This window comes from Hyla sarda, chromosome 6 (assembly GCF_029499605.1).
Source record: "Hyla sarda isolate aHylSar1 chromosome 6, aHylSar1.hap1, whole genome shotgun sequence".
Lineage (NCBI taxonomy): Eukaryota > Metazoa > Chordata > Amphibia > Anura > Hylidae > Hyla > Hyla sarda.
Genome location: NC_079194.1, coordinates 181,921,046 through 181,936,627, shown reverse-complemented (window position 1 = coordinate 181,936,627; position 15,582 = coordinate 181,921,046). Strand labels below are relative to the sequence as shown.

The 15,582-nt window shown below is 43.5% G+C and overlaps 1 protein-coding gene across 2 annotated transcripts in view; it reads right to left on the bottom strand.

Annotated features, from left to right (window-relative positions):
* The window catches only part of FANCA (FA complementation group A), a 170,460-nt gene that overhangs the window by 117,570 nt on the left and 37,308 nt on the right, over positions 1-15,582 (bottom strand). For both annotated transcript variants that reach the window (XM_056525988.1, XM_056525989.1), the window contains 6 exons: positions 10,042-10,137; positions 9,318-9,391; positions 7,451-7,560; positions 5,023-5,105; positions 4,638-4,671; positions 80-146 (listed from right to left, as the gene is read on the bottom strand). In XM_056525988.1, the coding sequence (XP_056381963.1) occupies positions 80-146; positions 4,638-4,671; positions 5,023-5,105; positions 7,451-7,560; positions 9,318-9,391; positions 10,042-10,137 (464 nt within the window). The remainder of the gene's footprint in view (positions 1-79; positions 147-4,637; positions 4,672-5,022; positions 5,106-7,450; positions 7,561-9,317; positions 9,392-10,041; positions 10,138-15,582) is intronic.

Below are 15,582 nucleotides of genomic sequence, written 5' to 3'. Positions count from 1 at the left end.
AAGTAACATTTTTTCTTAGTGCACAATGTACTAAATTAGCAAAATGAAAACGGATACAGAAAAAAAGCATCTTACATACCAGTACTGCTCTACTCCTGGCTTGTAAGACTCATCATGTTGGGTTTCAGGTATGAAATCAAGGAACCCTGTAAAAGGAATGCACTACTCATTGCTTTAAATTAGACATGTTATCATAAATAATTAAAGGGCTGGTCCACTTTTGGAAACCACCATCCACTCCAGTGCAAAGTTACGTAATTCTGCAGAAATTCCATTTAGCAAAGCTTGCTGAATGGAATTTTGGAATTACAAAAGCGGAATCCCCACCATGGAAATTCTGCTGTCTGAATGAGACTGGGAAATCAAATTTGAAATCAATAAGTATTAAATTACAGCAGGATTTCCAGCAGAATTCTTTCTAGGAATTCCGCTGTGTAAACATAGCCTAATGCAGCAAACATCCAACAAGCTTGTCCATAGACACCTTCAAGAACCAATATGAACTCCCATAATGCTGTGGAAAATAAATTTTTCTTATGTGACAAATGTAAAGCAACTTGTGTATAGATAGCACTTCATGCATAGCAGATTAGAAGATCAATCTTTAACCCCTTAAGGACCAGGCCATTTTACACCTTAGGACCGGAGCGTTTTTTGCACATCTGACCACTGTCACTTTAAACATTAATAACTCTGGAATGCTTTTAGTTATCATTCTGATTCCGAGATTGTTTTTTCGTGACATATTCTACTTTATGTTATTGGTAAAATTTTGTTGATACTTGCATCGTTTCTTAGTGAAAAATTCCAAAATTTGCTGAAAAAATTGAAAATTTAGCATTTTTCTAACTTTGAAGCTCTCTGCTTGTAAGGAAAATGGATATTCCAAATAAAAAATTTTTTTTTGCACAAATACAATATGTCTACTTTATGTTTGCATCATAAAATTTACGTGTTTTTACTTTTGGAAGACACCAGAGGGCTTCAAAGTTAAGCAGCAATTTTCCAATTTTTCACAAAATTTTCAAACTCACAATTTTTCAGGGACCAGTTCAGGTTTGAAGTGGATTTGAAGGGTCTTCATATTAGAAATACCCCACAAATGACCCCATTATAATAACTGCACCCCCCAAAGTATTCAAAATTACATTCAGTCAGCGTTTTAACCCTTTAGGTGTTTCACAGGAATAGCAGCAAAGTGAAGGAGAAAATTCACCATCTTCATTTTTTACACTCGCATGTTCTTGTAGACCCAATTTTTGAATTTTTACAAGGGGTAAAAGGAGAAAAGTTATACTTATATTTGTAGCCCAATTTCTCTCGAGTAAGGACATACCTCATATGTCCATGAAAAGTGTTCGGCGGGCGCAGTAGAGGGCTCAGAAGCGAAGGAGCGACAAGGGGATTTTGGAGAGTATGTTTTTCTGAAATGGTTTTTGAGGGGCATGTTGCATTTAGGAAGCCCCTATGGTACCAGAACAGCAAAAAATCCCCACATGGCATACCATTTTGGAAACTAGACCCCTTGGGGAACGTAACAAGGGGTAAAGTGAACCTTAATACCCCACAGGTGTTTCACGACTTTTGCATATGTAAAAAAATATATATATTTTTTCACTAAAATGTGTGTTTCCCCCCAAATTTCAAATTTTTGCAAGGGTTAATAGCAGAAAATACCCCCCAAAATTTGTAACCCCATCTCTTCCGAGTATGGAGGTATCCCATAAGTTGACCTGAAGCGCACTACGGGCAAACTACAATGCTCAGAAGAGAAGGAGTCATATTTGGCTTTTGGAGAGCAAATTTTGCTCGGGGGGCATGTCGCATTTAGGAAGCCCCTATGGTGCCAGGACAGCAAAATAACCCCAACATGGCATACCATTTTGGAAACTAGACCCCTTGAGGAACGTAACAAGGGGTACAGTGAGCATTTACCCCCCACTGGTGTCTGTCAGATCTTTGGAACAGTGGGCTGTACAAAATTTTTAATTTGCACAGCCCACTCTTCCAAAGATCTGTCAGACACCTGTGGGGTGTAAATTCTCACTGCACCCCTCATTACATTCCGTGAAGGGTGTAGTTTCCGAAATGGGGTCACATGTTTTTTGCGTTTGTCAAAACCGCTGTAACAATCAGCCACCCCTGTGCAAATCACCTCAAATGTACATGGTGCACTCTCCCTTCTGGGCCTTGTTGTGCGCCCCCAGAGCACTTTGCGCCCACTTATGGGGTATCTCCGTAGTCGGGAGAAATTGCATTACAAATTTTGGGGGGCGTTTTTCCCTGTTACCTCTTGTCAAAATGAAAAGTATAGAGCAACACCAGCGTGTTAGTGTAAAAAATTAATTTTTTTACACTAACATGCTGTTGTAGACCCCAACTTCACCTTTTCATAAGGGGTTAAAGGAGAAAAAGCCCCCCAAAATTTGTAACACAATTTCTCCCGAGTACGGCGATACCCCATATGTGACCCTAAACTGTTGCCTTGAAATACGACAGGGCTCCAAAGTGAGAGCGCCATGCGCATTTGAGGCCTGAATTAGGGATTTGCATAGGGGTGGACATAGGGGTATTCTACGCCAGTGATTCACAAACAGGGTGCCTCCAGCTGTTACAAAACCACAACTCCCAGCATGCACAGTCCATCAGTGCATGCTGGTAGTTAGAGTTTTGCAACAGCTGGAGGCACACGGTTGGGAAACACTGAGTTAGGAAACAGACAATGTTTCCCAACCAGTGTGCCTCCTGTTGTTGCAAAACCACAACTCCCAGCATTCTCAGGCATGCTGGGAGTAGTAGTTCGGCAACATCTTTAGAGCCAGATGTTGCCGAACTACAACTCCCAGCATGCTGGGAGTTGTAGTTTTGCAACATCTGGAGGACTACAGTTTGCAGGTTCCCAATCTGTGCCCTTCCAGATGTTGCAAAACTACAACTCCCAGTATGCCAAAACTGTCCAGGCATGTTGGGAGTTGTAGTTCTGCAACATCTGAAGGGCCAGATGTTACAGAACTACAACTCCCAGCATGCCTGGACAGTAAGGGCATGCTGAGGATGTGTAGTTTTGCAACATCTGGAAGGGCACAGTGGTCTCCAAACTGTGGACCTCCAGATGTTGCAAAACTGCAACTCCCAGCATGCCCAGACGCCAAGGGCTGTCTGGGCATGCTGGTAGTTGTAGTATACAGGGTTCCATTACAGCAATGCATGTCGCTTTACGGCGACGTGCATTGCTGTAAAGGGCCCGACCGCGGCTGAAGATCAACTCACCTGTCGCCGCCATCTTCCTCGCCGGGATCCGGGTCTTCAGGGACGAGGTAAGTACCGGGGCCGGTCCCCAGCACTCCCCCGTCCCCCGCCGCGTCCTCCGGTCTTCCTCCCGTCCTCTCCGGACTTCAAGGGGCCGGGCAGGACGGGAGGAAGTAACCGCCCCCCCTCCTGCGAGTGGTCGGTTAGTAAACCGACGGATCGCAGGGGATCGGAGGAGGTGGCAGGCTTGCCACCTCGATCCGATACTTCAGCATGATCCTGGCTGTCTGTGACAGCCGGGATCATGCGAAATTACCGGGCGGTCGGGTCCCAGAGACCCGATCAGCCCGGTATCGCCGCAGATCGCAAGGGCGATTTCCCTTGCGATTTGCGGCGATCGCCGACATGGGGGGCCTACATGGCCCCCCTCGGCGTTTGCCCTGGATGCCTGCTGAAGGACCTTCTCTAACGTCCTTGGGCATTAAAGCCCAGGTAGTGAGGACGTTAGAGAACGTCCTATGTCCTTAACAGGTTAAAGAGTACCTGTAACCAAATAAAACTTTTAATATAGTATTTTTTGTATAGTGTTTCTCTGCACTAAGTTTGGTTGACAGCTGCACAGAGCCTCACTGAAACATGCATAGAGCCTCACTGAAAGATGCGCAGAGCCTGGGGTCTTCTATTCATCACAGCACTGCAACCATGTGAGGGCTGAAGTCCCCAGCAGGTTTCAGTGATGTCATGCCTGCTGGGAAACGCCCACTTTCTACTGCTGGTAAATAGTAAGATGAGAGCAAGAATAAAGGTATAAGACACAGCTATTTAAATCTCTGAAAATTTTTTTAAGGGTGGGAGGAGTGTTAGGAGTAGTTAGGGAACATTACCTGAGTTATTTTAGAAAAGTTTATTTGGTGACAGGTACTTTTAAAGGGGTATTTAGGTAATCATTAATAATAACCTATCCACTTGATTACCAGAATGGGAGTCTTGTGCCCCTGTTAAAATGCACGGGTGGTTGAGCATGAGTGCTGCCATGCCATTCAAAATCTTTGAGGCTGACTATTTCAGTAAGTTCAATACATTTTGAATGTAGCAGCATGCTAAACTGCCAGTGGTTTGTTCAATACCGATTTAAAGTTATCACACATTTAGTAGACACATAATTATTTGTTATTACTGTAATACCACTTTTAGTTAACAAAGATTTTAGCTCTGAAGCCTGCCAATTTGTAAATGCCGCTATGCACTAGAAAGCAGAAGACTGCATGCTTACTGCATGCCAAAATCAAAGGCATTCATGCCGTGTCCCTTCTCTTGACTGTCTCTAATGTTGGAAGTGGTTGCCTGATTTCATACCAAATTGGCAATAACACCAGAGGCTTACTTACAGGAAAGCATTCTATCCAATAAGGAGAGGGAAATCTAAAATGGACAAAAAAAATGTATTGTTAGTACAAATCTTTAGTACAGGTACAATAATGTATGCTTGTATTTTAAAGGAAAACTGTCATCAGGGTTACCCGCCCTAACCTGTTGGGACAGGTGTTCCTGTACCCATTCCATAGTTCCCCTATCTTGCTCCATATTTTCCGTTCAGGCAGCAGGCTTGGGACATGGGCAAGCCTTTCGGAATGGAAGATACACAGCAAGATAGTGAGACAACAGGACCACAGAACGTGGACAGGTATGTGTTGTTACCAGTGTCAACCGCACTACACACCTGTACCAACAGGTTAGTGCGGTGACAATGATGACAGTTTTCCTTTAGCTTACCTTGAAAAGTTTGGGACATTCAGAAGTCATTCCAGATATAGAGGGCTTATTGAAAGCTTTTCCAATCAACACAGTTAAGGAACCTATGGAAAAGCACAGGGATTTGACTGAAGAAATTTTACACACATGGCCCATGAGGGTGAATGGAAAATGTAAAAAGTACGTCCTGCGCCCGGTCCCGGTGTTTAAAGCGGGGTCACGCCGTAACCCCGCATCACACCGGGTTGGTCCCGGGCCAATCACACCGGGTTGGACCCTGGGCTAATAGCGCACGGCACAGATCGTTGTGCGGCACGCAATTAACCCTTCAGACGCGGCGATCAAAGTTGATCGCCGCATCGAAAATGAAAGTAAAAGCTTCCCGGCAGCTCAGTCAGGCTGATCGGGACTATAGCGATAAAATCGCGATGTCCCGATAAGCTAGGACGCGAGCGGAGGCCCCCTTACCTTGCTCCGTCGCGTCTAATCAGCGTTTGATTGCTCCAAGCCTGAGATACAGGCTTGAGCAATCAACCCCCTATTACGCTGATCCATGCAAAGCTATGGCTTTGCAGGGATCAGGGTAAAAGATCAGTGTGTGCAGTGTTATAGCCCCCTATGGGAGCTAACACACTGTAAAAATAAGGGGAAAAAAAAAAAAAGTTAATAAAAGTCATTTAACCCCTTCCCTAATAAAAGTTTGAATCACCCCCCTTTTCCCATAAAAAAAACCTGTGTAAATAAAAATAAACCTATGTGGTATCGCCGCGTGCGTAAATGTCCGAACTATAAAAATATCGTTAATTAAACCGCACGTCAATAGAGTACGCGCAAAAAAACTTCCAAAGTCCAAAATAGCGTATTGTTGGTCACTTTTTATATCATAAAAAAAAAATGATTAAAAAGCCATCAAAAAGTCCGATCAATGCAAAAATGGTAGCGATAAAAACTTCAGAACACGGCGCAAAAAATGAGCCCCCATACTGGCCCGTAGGCGGAAAAATAAAAGTTATAGGGGTCAGAAGATGACAATTTTAAACTTCTTAATTTTCCTGCATGTAGTTATGATTTTTTTCAGACATACGACAAAATCAAACCTATATAAGTAGGGTATCATTTTAACCGTATGGAGCTACAGAATAAAGATAAGGTGTCATTTTTACAAAAAAAAAAAAATGTTTCTTCAATTTTGTCGCACAATGAATTTTTTTCTGTTTTGCTGTGGATTTTTTGGTAAAAATGACTAATGTCACTGCAAAGTAGAATTGGAGGCGCAAAAAATAAGCCATCATATGGAATTTTATTAGCAATATTGAAAGCGTTATGATTTTTAGAAGATGAGGAAAAAATGAAAATGCAAAAACGGAAAAACGCTGAGTCCTTAAGGGGTTAATAGTTCTTTATTGGGTGTTAATTGTGTTGAATGTTACATGACTGGAGTCTTCAAGATCTAGAACCATGATCTTTTCTTAAAGGGGTACTCCAGCGCTAAACAGCTTCTCCCCTATCAAAAGGATAGAGGATAAGATGTTAGATTGCGGGGATCCCACTGCTGGGGACCCCCATGCTCTCTTTTGCAGCACCCCGTTTTTGAGCTGCACAGAGCGAGGATCACTCTGACTAATGACGGGCGGTGCAAGAGACAGAGTATCGTGACGTCACGGCTCCCCCCTCCCCCCCCCTCGTGATGTCATGCCCCGCCCCCTCAATGCAAGTCTATGGGAGGGGGTGTGATGCCCCTCCCATAGACTTGCATTGAGGGGGGGGCGGAGCCGTGATGTCACGATACTCTGTCCCCTGCACCGCCCGTCATCAGTCACAGAGCGATCCTCACTCTGTGCAGCTGAAAAAAGGGGGTGCTGCAGGAGAGTTTGCAGGGGTCCCCAGCAGCGGGATCCCCGCAATCTAACATCTTATCCCCTATCCTTTTCATAGGGGATAAGATGTTTAGTGCCGGAGTACCCCTTTAAATCATCTTTGCCACAGGGACAGGTGAACAACTGTTGAATAACACAGCCATACACATTATAGTCCAAACAGCTTTTAACAGTTATTTAGACTGGCAACACATGATCAGTGACACCGATGAAGGAATGATTTCAGATAGAGTCTGTCAGTCATCAGGCTGATAAAACTATTGTGCATTGTTAAATTTATCCTGACGAAGGTCATTAGTGAAGTGTTTTCATAAGCATAGTAGAGTAGAGATGCTGCAGAACCCAGACCTGCTGTTTTACAAACTAGTAACTCAAAAGAAAAAAAAGAAAAAATATTCTAAACTAAACTAAGAAGCCTTTTATACACATATCATTGTGGCAGCAATGATGTGCACATTTGGATGCACCTCATTAATTAATCTTTATACATATCACAAATGAAGTGAAATTACCAGTATCAACAGATTCCCCAAATACCAATTATTAGTAGAAAATCCAAAACACAGACTTACTGGTTATTATCTGTTCACATAATTCTACTTCATGTGACTTTTCCATGTACTGGAAGAGTAAATGCAACTCTCTGAAGAACCAGTCCACTGCAGAGCAAGGGTCTTTACAACTACAGAAATAGAAGATCTCCGATATTAGACTTGTAGATAAGATATAATTCACAGAAAATCCTAGCATCAGATGAAGACAAAAGAGGAGTTATCACTATAACTACATGCTATTGCTTAAATAAGAACCTATTTAATGGAGACCTTTCGGGGTACTGCAAATGCTAACATTTGAGTTTCTTCAGTCTCTATTTAAAATTAGCATCCAGCTGCCACAAACCCAAGAAATGCAGGCCATACATGGCCACAGAGCCAGGACACCTGACCAGACAGCCATAAATGTATCACTGGATCTCCAAGTGCATGCTGCCCCACGGTGACACGGCCACCATGCTTCCACTCTCCAGCCATTTTACACCGAGGTGAAGGTGGCAGCGGAGGCCGAACGACGCCATGACTTCTTGCCCGAACTGCCTACTGGAACATTTGAGATGAAAAACGGTCAACCTACAATCTACACAGAGCATATGTTGCAGCAATGACCTTGCAATCACACAAGCATTACTGTTCACTGTTCCTTCCTTCCAACTGTATGTCCCCGCATGCTGTTTCAAATTGTTAATTGTTAAGATATCATATTGACTACCCTTTTCTTCACATTAGGATGTACAGATCACATCCCCTCTGCAAAACCAGCCTGGATCAACTTTCTGGGATAGGATGACTGGACCCTAAGGAAACTAAAACCTTCTATTCAGTAATGTCAAACTGGACTGGGATGAGTATCTTAACTTCTCACCCACAACACATCCTTTCAGGGTAAGTTCCCATTTGCGTATTTTGCTGCAGGCTGCAGATTTTCTGCTGGAGTCTTCTACACATTGAAGTCAATTGATGAGAAAATTGGCAGCAGAAAATCTCACCGTTAATATTTTCACGGATTTTATTTGTTTCTCCAATGTTTCAACAAGTGGTAACAAATAGTGTTTAATCTTTTGTGGCATTGGATCCAGGGCCAATTAAACTAAAATTGCCATTAAGACCTCTATGACAAATTATTAGGGAATGTTGACCAGCATCAGCCAAAGACTGTATGAGTGGGCAGTTTCTGCATCACAGGAAGAACTGGAGAGCATCAGGGAACAGGTGCAGTCAGAAGAGCAGTGGTGAAAAATTGGGGTAGGTAAGTATGGTTTATTTTAAATGTTTTCAGCACCTGGACTTATTTATAAAAGAAAAAAACAAATGTTTCCTGAAAACCACTTTAAATCTCAAAAGTCTATTACCTATAAAAACACTGTGAGACAGACACACAAACACGTTTCCTTCTCCAGATAACAGTTTTTGTTTTGATGGTTTTATTGTAATAGGGAAATAAACATTTCCTCTACTATGTAAAGAGAAAATTAAAAAAGATTAAAGTGTACCTATCATTTGGACAAACTTCTGATGTGTCAGAATTTTGTATCTGAGGGAGTCCAGGTGCTTAAAATGAAGGGGAAGGAGCACACAGCTGCATGCGCTGTGCCCTTTCAATTCCGCTCAGCGAGCGATGTATTAGGTTACAATAAAAGTCTGAGACTGGTATACAGAATTGCCTATAGAATTCCATATACCACTATTTAAAACTGTGCAGAGTGAAGATAAAGGGTCCTTTTATTCTAGGGATCGGTGGGGGTTCAGCACCCAGATCGATACATACATCTGATATGTCAGATGACATGTTCGAAGTTTGTTCAAATATTAGGTACATTTTAATGAAAACATGAAATAAAAAAATCTATGCAATGGCTTTTGGAAGACTTATGTTAACACTTACCTTTCTAAAAAATCCTCAAGTCCGACAATGTCCAAATTTTGTAAGTGCCATACAACTTCTAACAAAGGAGGGTGCTAGGAGAATTCGTAGACAATATATATATATTAAACAAGAATGATAAATCCCTTGCACTGTGCAAACCTATATTTTATAATGTACTAGCAGAGTCTTGTAATAAAGGAAAAGCAACAATGACACTCGTCCTCATATAAGGACCCCGTCCCATGCACTAATTATTCTCTGCACCTGCATGCCGGACAGTAAGCAGTATGTTTAAAAGTCCAGGGCAATGTTTGCAGCCCGAGAGTAACAATATCAGGAGATATACCAAAAGTCCTACAGACTTGCATGAGACTTCGAACATAACTCCACCACCCTCGAAAATTGTGGTTAATTTGGGTTAATTTAGAGGGAGAATGTAAGGTTGATAACTATGCCCATTGTGCTTGACATAAAAAAGATATATTGGGTGTCCTGCTCCAGTCCACTGATACAATTATCATTCTGGACTGCAATGTGACGGTCCGGCCTGGGAACCACCTGGGCCCAATGTGTCATACTACTGCTCAGTAAATGGCAGAACATAGCTGCGGCCAGAGATTCGCTGAGCTGCAGTATGACACATTGGGCCCCGATGCTTCTCGACATGTCATGCTCTTCTTCAATCAGGTAAACTGCTATTACAGCACAAGGCCTAGCTTTATTATTTTACTCAAAAGCTTACCTCATGTTCCCAGATCTGTTTTAAAAAAACTGAGCGACTGAAACAATTTTCTGATAAAAGTCCCTTCAATGTCTTTAGAAAACCAATCAGTCTGTTCTGTAAGAAATTAAGAAAACAAGATAAGGGTGGTTTTGGGAGGAAAAAAGGTTTTAAGCCAAAGCCAGAAGTGGATCTAGTAAGCTCTTCCTTTATTTTACCCATACTATTTAATTCACTCCTGACTGAGGCTAAAATTTTTTTATTAAAATAGCACAAAAACTAAAGTATCATATAGAGCGGGGCGCTCCAGAGCTGGCAGACCATGGTCAGAACCCAGCTGCCCATTGTCCGGATAGGCAGTCCGGACAACGGGCAGACAGTAGGGCCTCCATCCCTTCCAGCCGGTTGGGGTAACGAGTGAGAGGAGGCATCCAAACATTCTGCATTCAATTATATTGGCATTGCATTGGCTGAAGTGAGGAAATTCTATACTCCATGCCTAGCCACTCACCTCTTCCTCTATAATGCAGCTGCGTGATTAGCATTGCCTACAACAATCCACTCTGGACAAGCCTGACTAGAAAAGGCCAGAGCAGCGATGCAACCTAGGAGCTGGGACAGTGGAATCCTTATTCTGTTCAGGGCAAAGTGTGTAGCAGTATTTAGGTGTCAGGGCATATGGCAGTATTGTATTCAGGGTATAATACCTGGCAATACAATATTTAGAGGGGCATCGTATGGCAATACTAAAAAAAGAAAGATACAGTCCTCAAAGTTATGTGTGTAAAAGCAGGTGCAAACAATTAATGTATTAATAGTTGATATTTAATAAACAATAGATAGTATTATAGTATATAATTTGCTGTAAAACAACTTGTAAAAACTATTTATAAAAAAACTGGCAATCTAAATAACAGACTAATTAACCACTCAGTGATCGTGGTTTATATTTAAATGTATAGATGCATATATGCACTCTTAAAAGGTATATAATATTATATATACAGTCAAGGCCGTAAATGTTGGCACCCCTGAAAGTTCTAGAAAATGAAGTATTTCTCACAGAAAAGGATTGCAGTAACACATTTTACTATACAAGTTTATTCCCTTTGTGTGTATTGGAACTAAACCAAAAAAAAAAAAAAATGGAGAAAAAAAAGCAAATTGGACATAATGTCACTCCAAACTCCAAAAATGGGCTGGACAAAATTATTGGCCCCCTTAACTTAATATTTGGTTGCACACCCTTTGGAAAAAATAACTGAAATCAGTCCCTTCCTATAACCATCAATAAGCTTCTTACACCTCTCAGCCGGAATGTTGGACCACTCTTCCTTTGCAAACTGCTCCAGGTCTCTCTTTTCCCAACAGCAATTTTAGAATCTCTCCGTAGGCGTTCTATGGGATTTAGATCTAAACTCACTTCAAAACTCTCCAGCGCTTTGTTGCCATCCATTTCTGGGTGCTTTTTGACAAATGTTTGGGGTCATTGTCCTGCTGGAAGACCTATGATTTCAGAAGCAAACCCAGCTTTCTGACACTGGACTGTACAGTGAGACTCAAAATCTGTTAGTAATCCTCAGATTTCATGATGCCTTGCACACATTCAAGGCACGCAGTGCCAGAGGCAGCAAAACAACCCCAGAACATCATCAAACCTCCACCATATTTCACTATAGGTACTGTGTTCTTTCCTTTGTAGGCCCCATTCCGTTTTCAATAAACAGTAGAATGATGTTTTACCAAAAAGCTCTATCTTGGTCTCATCTGTCCACAAGACGTTTTCCCAGAAGGATTTTAGCTTATTCAAGTAAATTTTGGAAAAATGTAGTCAGCAGTGGGGTCCTCCTGGGTCTCCTGCCATAGCATTTCATTTCATTTAAATGTCGATGGATAGTTTGCACTGACACTGAGCCTGCAGGACAGCTTGAATATCTTTGGAACTTGTTTGGGGCTGCTAATCCACCAAACTATCCTGCGTTGACACCTTTCATCAATTTTTCTCTTCCGTCCACGCCCAGGGAGATTAGCTACAGTGCCATGGGTTGAAAACTTCTTGATAATGTGATGCGCACTGTGGACAAAGGCAAGTCGAGATCTCTGGAGATGGACATGTAACCTTGAGATTGTTGATATTTTTCCACAATTTTGGTTCTCAAGTCCTCAGACAGTTCTCTTCTCTTTTTGTTGTCCATGCTTAGTGTGGCACACACAGACACTTCTCTCCTTTTTATCTGCTTTCAGGTGCGATTTTTATACTGCCCACCCCTGCTGCTTGCCCAAGGTGAGTTTAAAGGAGCATCACATGCTTGAAATTTTTCCGCAATTTTGAAAGGGTGCCAATCATGTATGTCCAATTAGCTTTTTTTCCTCCTTTTTTGGTTTAGTTACAATACACACAAAAGGAATAAACATGTATATAGCAAAAGGTGTTACTGCAATCCTTTTCTGTGAGAAATAAGGAGATTTTTTTGTGCTTACCGTAAAATCTCTCTCTCATAGCTTTCATTGGGGGACAACTTACTGATGGGTATATGCTCTTGCCCAAGGAGGCGCTGACACTAGGGAAAAAAAGTCGGCTCCTCCCTGGCAAGATATACTCGCCCACCTGCAGTGAGGTAAATCAGTTTTGTCACATAGCAGTAGGAGAAACCAACAAAGGCATACCTCCGAAGGACCCTAGAAAGGAATCCCGGATAAAAAACCCAAGAACCGGAAAGAATAGTCCGGAAAAAAGATGAAGAAATGGGTGGGTGCGGTGTCCCCCAATGAAAGCTACGAGAAAGATTTTACGGTAAGCACAAAAGAAAAATCTCCTTCTCTCGGTCGCTCTTCATTGGGGGACACCTTACTGATGGGACACACCAAAGCAGTCCCCTAGGGTGGGAAAAACAACCTCCAGAGAAAAGGAATCAGTCCCAACACTGAAGGCACGTGTCTACAAGTCCTGCAGACGAGCCCAACAGGCGGAGACACACTAGGCCCAGAAATTGAACTCCCGGCAGATCTCCCATCCAAGGAGATGGACTAGGACGCCAAAGGATAGGGCCGTCAACTGAAGAGACCCAAGACACCTGGGTCACATAGAGGGACAAGAAACCATAGGGAAAAAAAGGAAGATGGAATTCTGCTCTGGAGCGGTCTGGTGCATGGACTTGAACATCCATAGGCAAAAGAACCGCTGTCCCAGGGGCCCGCTATGATCACCCAGAAGGCAAAATAGCCGTATTGGTGTAATGCGGATAATCTGAACGCCCTCAAACTCGGGAGGACATGGACCTCGAAGGAAGAACGGAGCGGCAAACACCCTGAAAAGGGGGGCAGCTCGGATACCGTAGAGACCGACAAGTAAACTGGAGACGTAGAGTCACCCGGAAGACAAACCCCTGAAGAGTAAGGGAAAAAGACATGCGCAAAATCTCTCCAGGTGACAAACTTCCAAGAAGAAGAGAAGAAGTGCACAACAGAAAGACCGTCCCAACTAATGGGATCGTGGAGGAGTCCTGGCCGGATCACTACACATCCCAAGAACTGAACCATCACAAAGGCCCAAGGAACCGGAAGTATGGCCTGAAAAAAGGCACGCCACAGCATTCTAGGACAGAGTGCAAGCCAAGGAGAGCAACCAGTCATAGAGCGGACCAGAGAACACTGAAGAAACATCCCGCAAGAATGAGAACGGAGGGAGAAATAAATGAGAACCCAGCTGGGATTCTTATGGACTGGGCATAGGAACGATGACCCAAGAAGACTTTGGTGTCAGTGCAGTACAACTGACACAGACAAAAAGGGAAGGAAGAACACACTCTTCCAGCGAGATTGTACAAAATTCTCCAACAGAGGAGAGAGCCAAGCTGCGTGAGCAGCAGCAGACATCCAAAAAACATAGAGAGGCCCACAAGCCCAGACAGGAAAAAGCTCTGTTATATGCTTTCAGCCAAAAAACAAGAGCCCCTCCAGATATTCCACCTATACAGTGGGAACAGCGAGAGGGCATTATCTTGGCGGCAGAAAAAAATAAAAAAACAAAATAGTCCCTCCAGAGGAGGGAAAACAAGGGTGGTCAAGAGGAAAACTCAAGTACAGACCCATGCCAAGCACCCTGATCCCTGTGGAAAGGGGATTAGCAAAGCGCCTCAGGCGCAGGAGGAGCAGGGAAATGCTACCCCACAGCCACAGACAAGTACTGGGAGGACAGAGCCCCCAGGCCCCAACAGCAACCATGGCTGTCTGGAGGAGCCACCTTGCGTCCCAAAAGGGATCGGAATCATGTACACTGGAGCTGGACAAAAATTACAATACATGTTGAGGGCCATTCCAGACAATGACGAGTAGGCACCTGAGCCACCCTGGACCGAAACACCAGAAAACACACCTGGAGGCAAAGGGAGGGGCTGAACTGACTGTCGCCCCAGCAGGCCCCATGTCAGAACAGAAGTGCTCAACTGCCGCAGAACAAAATCACCGGAAGCCCCGAGGCTCACCTGAGTGAACAAAAGGAAGGTGGGCTCCACACCACAGGGTGGACCTAGCCTATGTAGGAACACAGGCATGGGTACCCTACAATAGCAGTGGGGTACTAAGACTGCGGACACAAAAGAAAATGCAGACATCCAAGGGACCAGCCGGAAGGGAGGTGTGCCGCTAGCAGACCAACAGTGCAACCTAAGAAAAGAGAACAGTGATTCTGCTGTTGCTTAGAAAGTCCCTGGGACCTGCAGAAAAAAAGGCCCACACCCCATCTCCTAAAGGTGCCAGACACCAAGGCTGCGGACGCAGTCTCAGGAGATGAAGAATGAATGTGGAGCAGGAAAAATGCAGATACAACGTGACCTACAGGTAGAAAGGGTCCCAAGAACCCACCGGTACACATTCTGCAGAACTGCACCTGGAAGAGAGACACCGGACTGCAGGCGCGGCATCGGCAGAAACTGGGGAGCTGACCAGTTGGATAAGAACACCAAGCAGACAGTCTAACTATGTGGCAAAGGGACCGTGGCCACGCCAAGTCCCGCATATGGAAACACACAGTAAAGTGAGATACCAGCCTGTAGACAGAGTAGCAGGCAGCAGAGTAGCAGGATTCCTGAGCACCCATGGTCACTCCAATCAACCTCCCTAAAAAACAGGGTACTGGAGTGCGGCCTAACCAACGGGCAACCCGGTGGCATAGAAATCCAACAGACCAAGGATTGTCCGACTGGGATCAATCTTTTTTTATTCGGTTTATTGAACAAGGGAAAAAAGACAATAAAACAGTGAAACCATAACAAAGGCTCCGCACAAGCCAAGAAATTAAGCGACAAGTTCCCTTACAGGGGAGAATATAATACAATAACATCAAGGGCATGTAAAAATTTCAGCTCAGAGGAAGAACATTCAATATTGGGGCACATTATTTCAGAAACATAGTACCTAGAAGTACAGGTCCATAATACTTAAGAGTATCCTGACTGAAGAATCATTATAAGTCACAGTAGAACTACCCGAATCAGGAGAAAAAAAAAAAAAGAGAAGTAGAAAGAAAGAGTGAGGGGAGAAAAATAAAGAGAGAAACCAGGT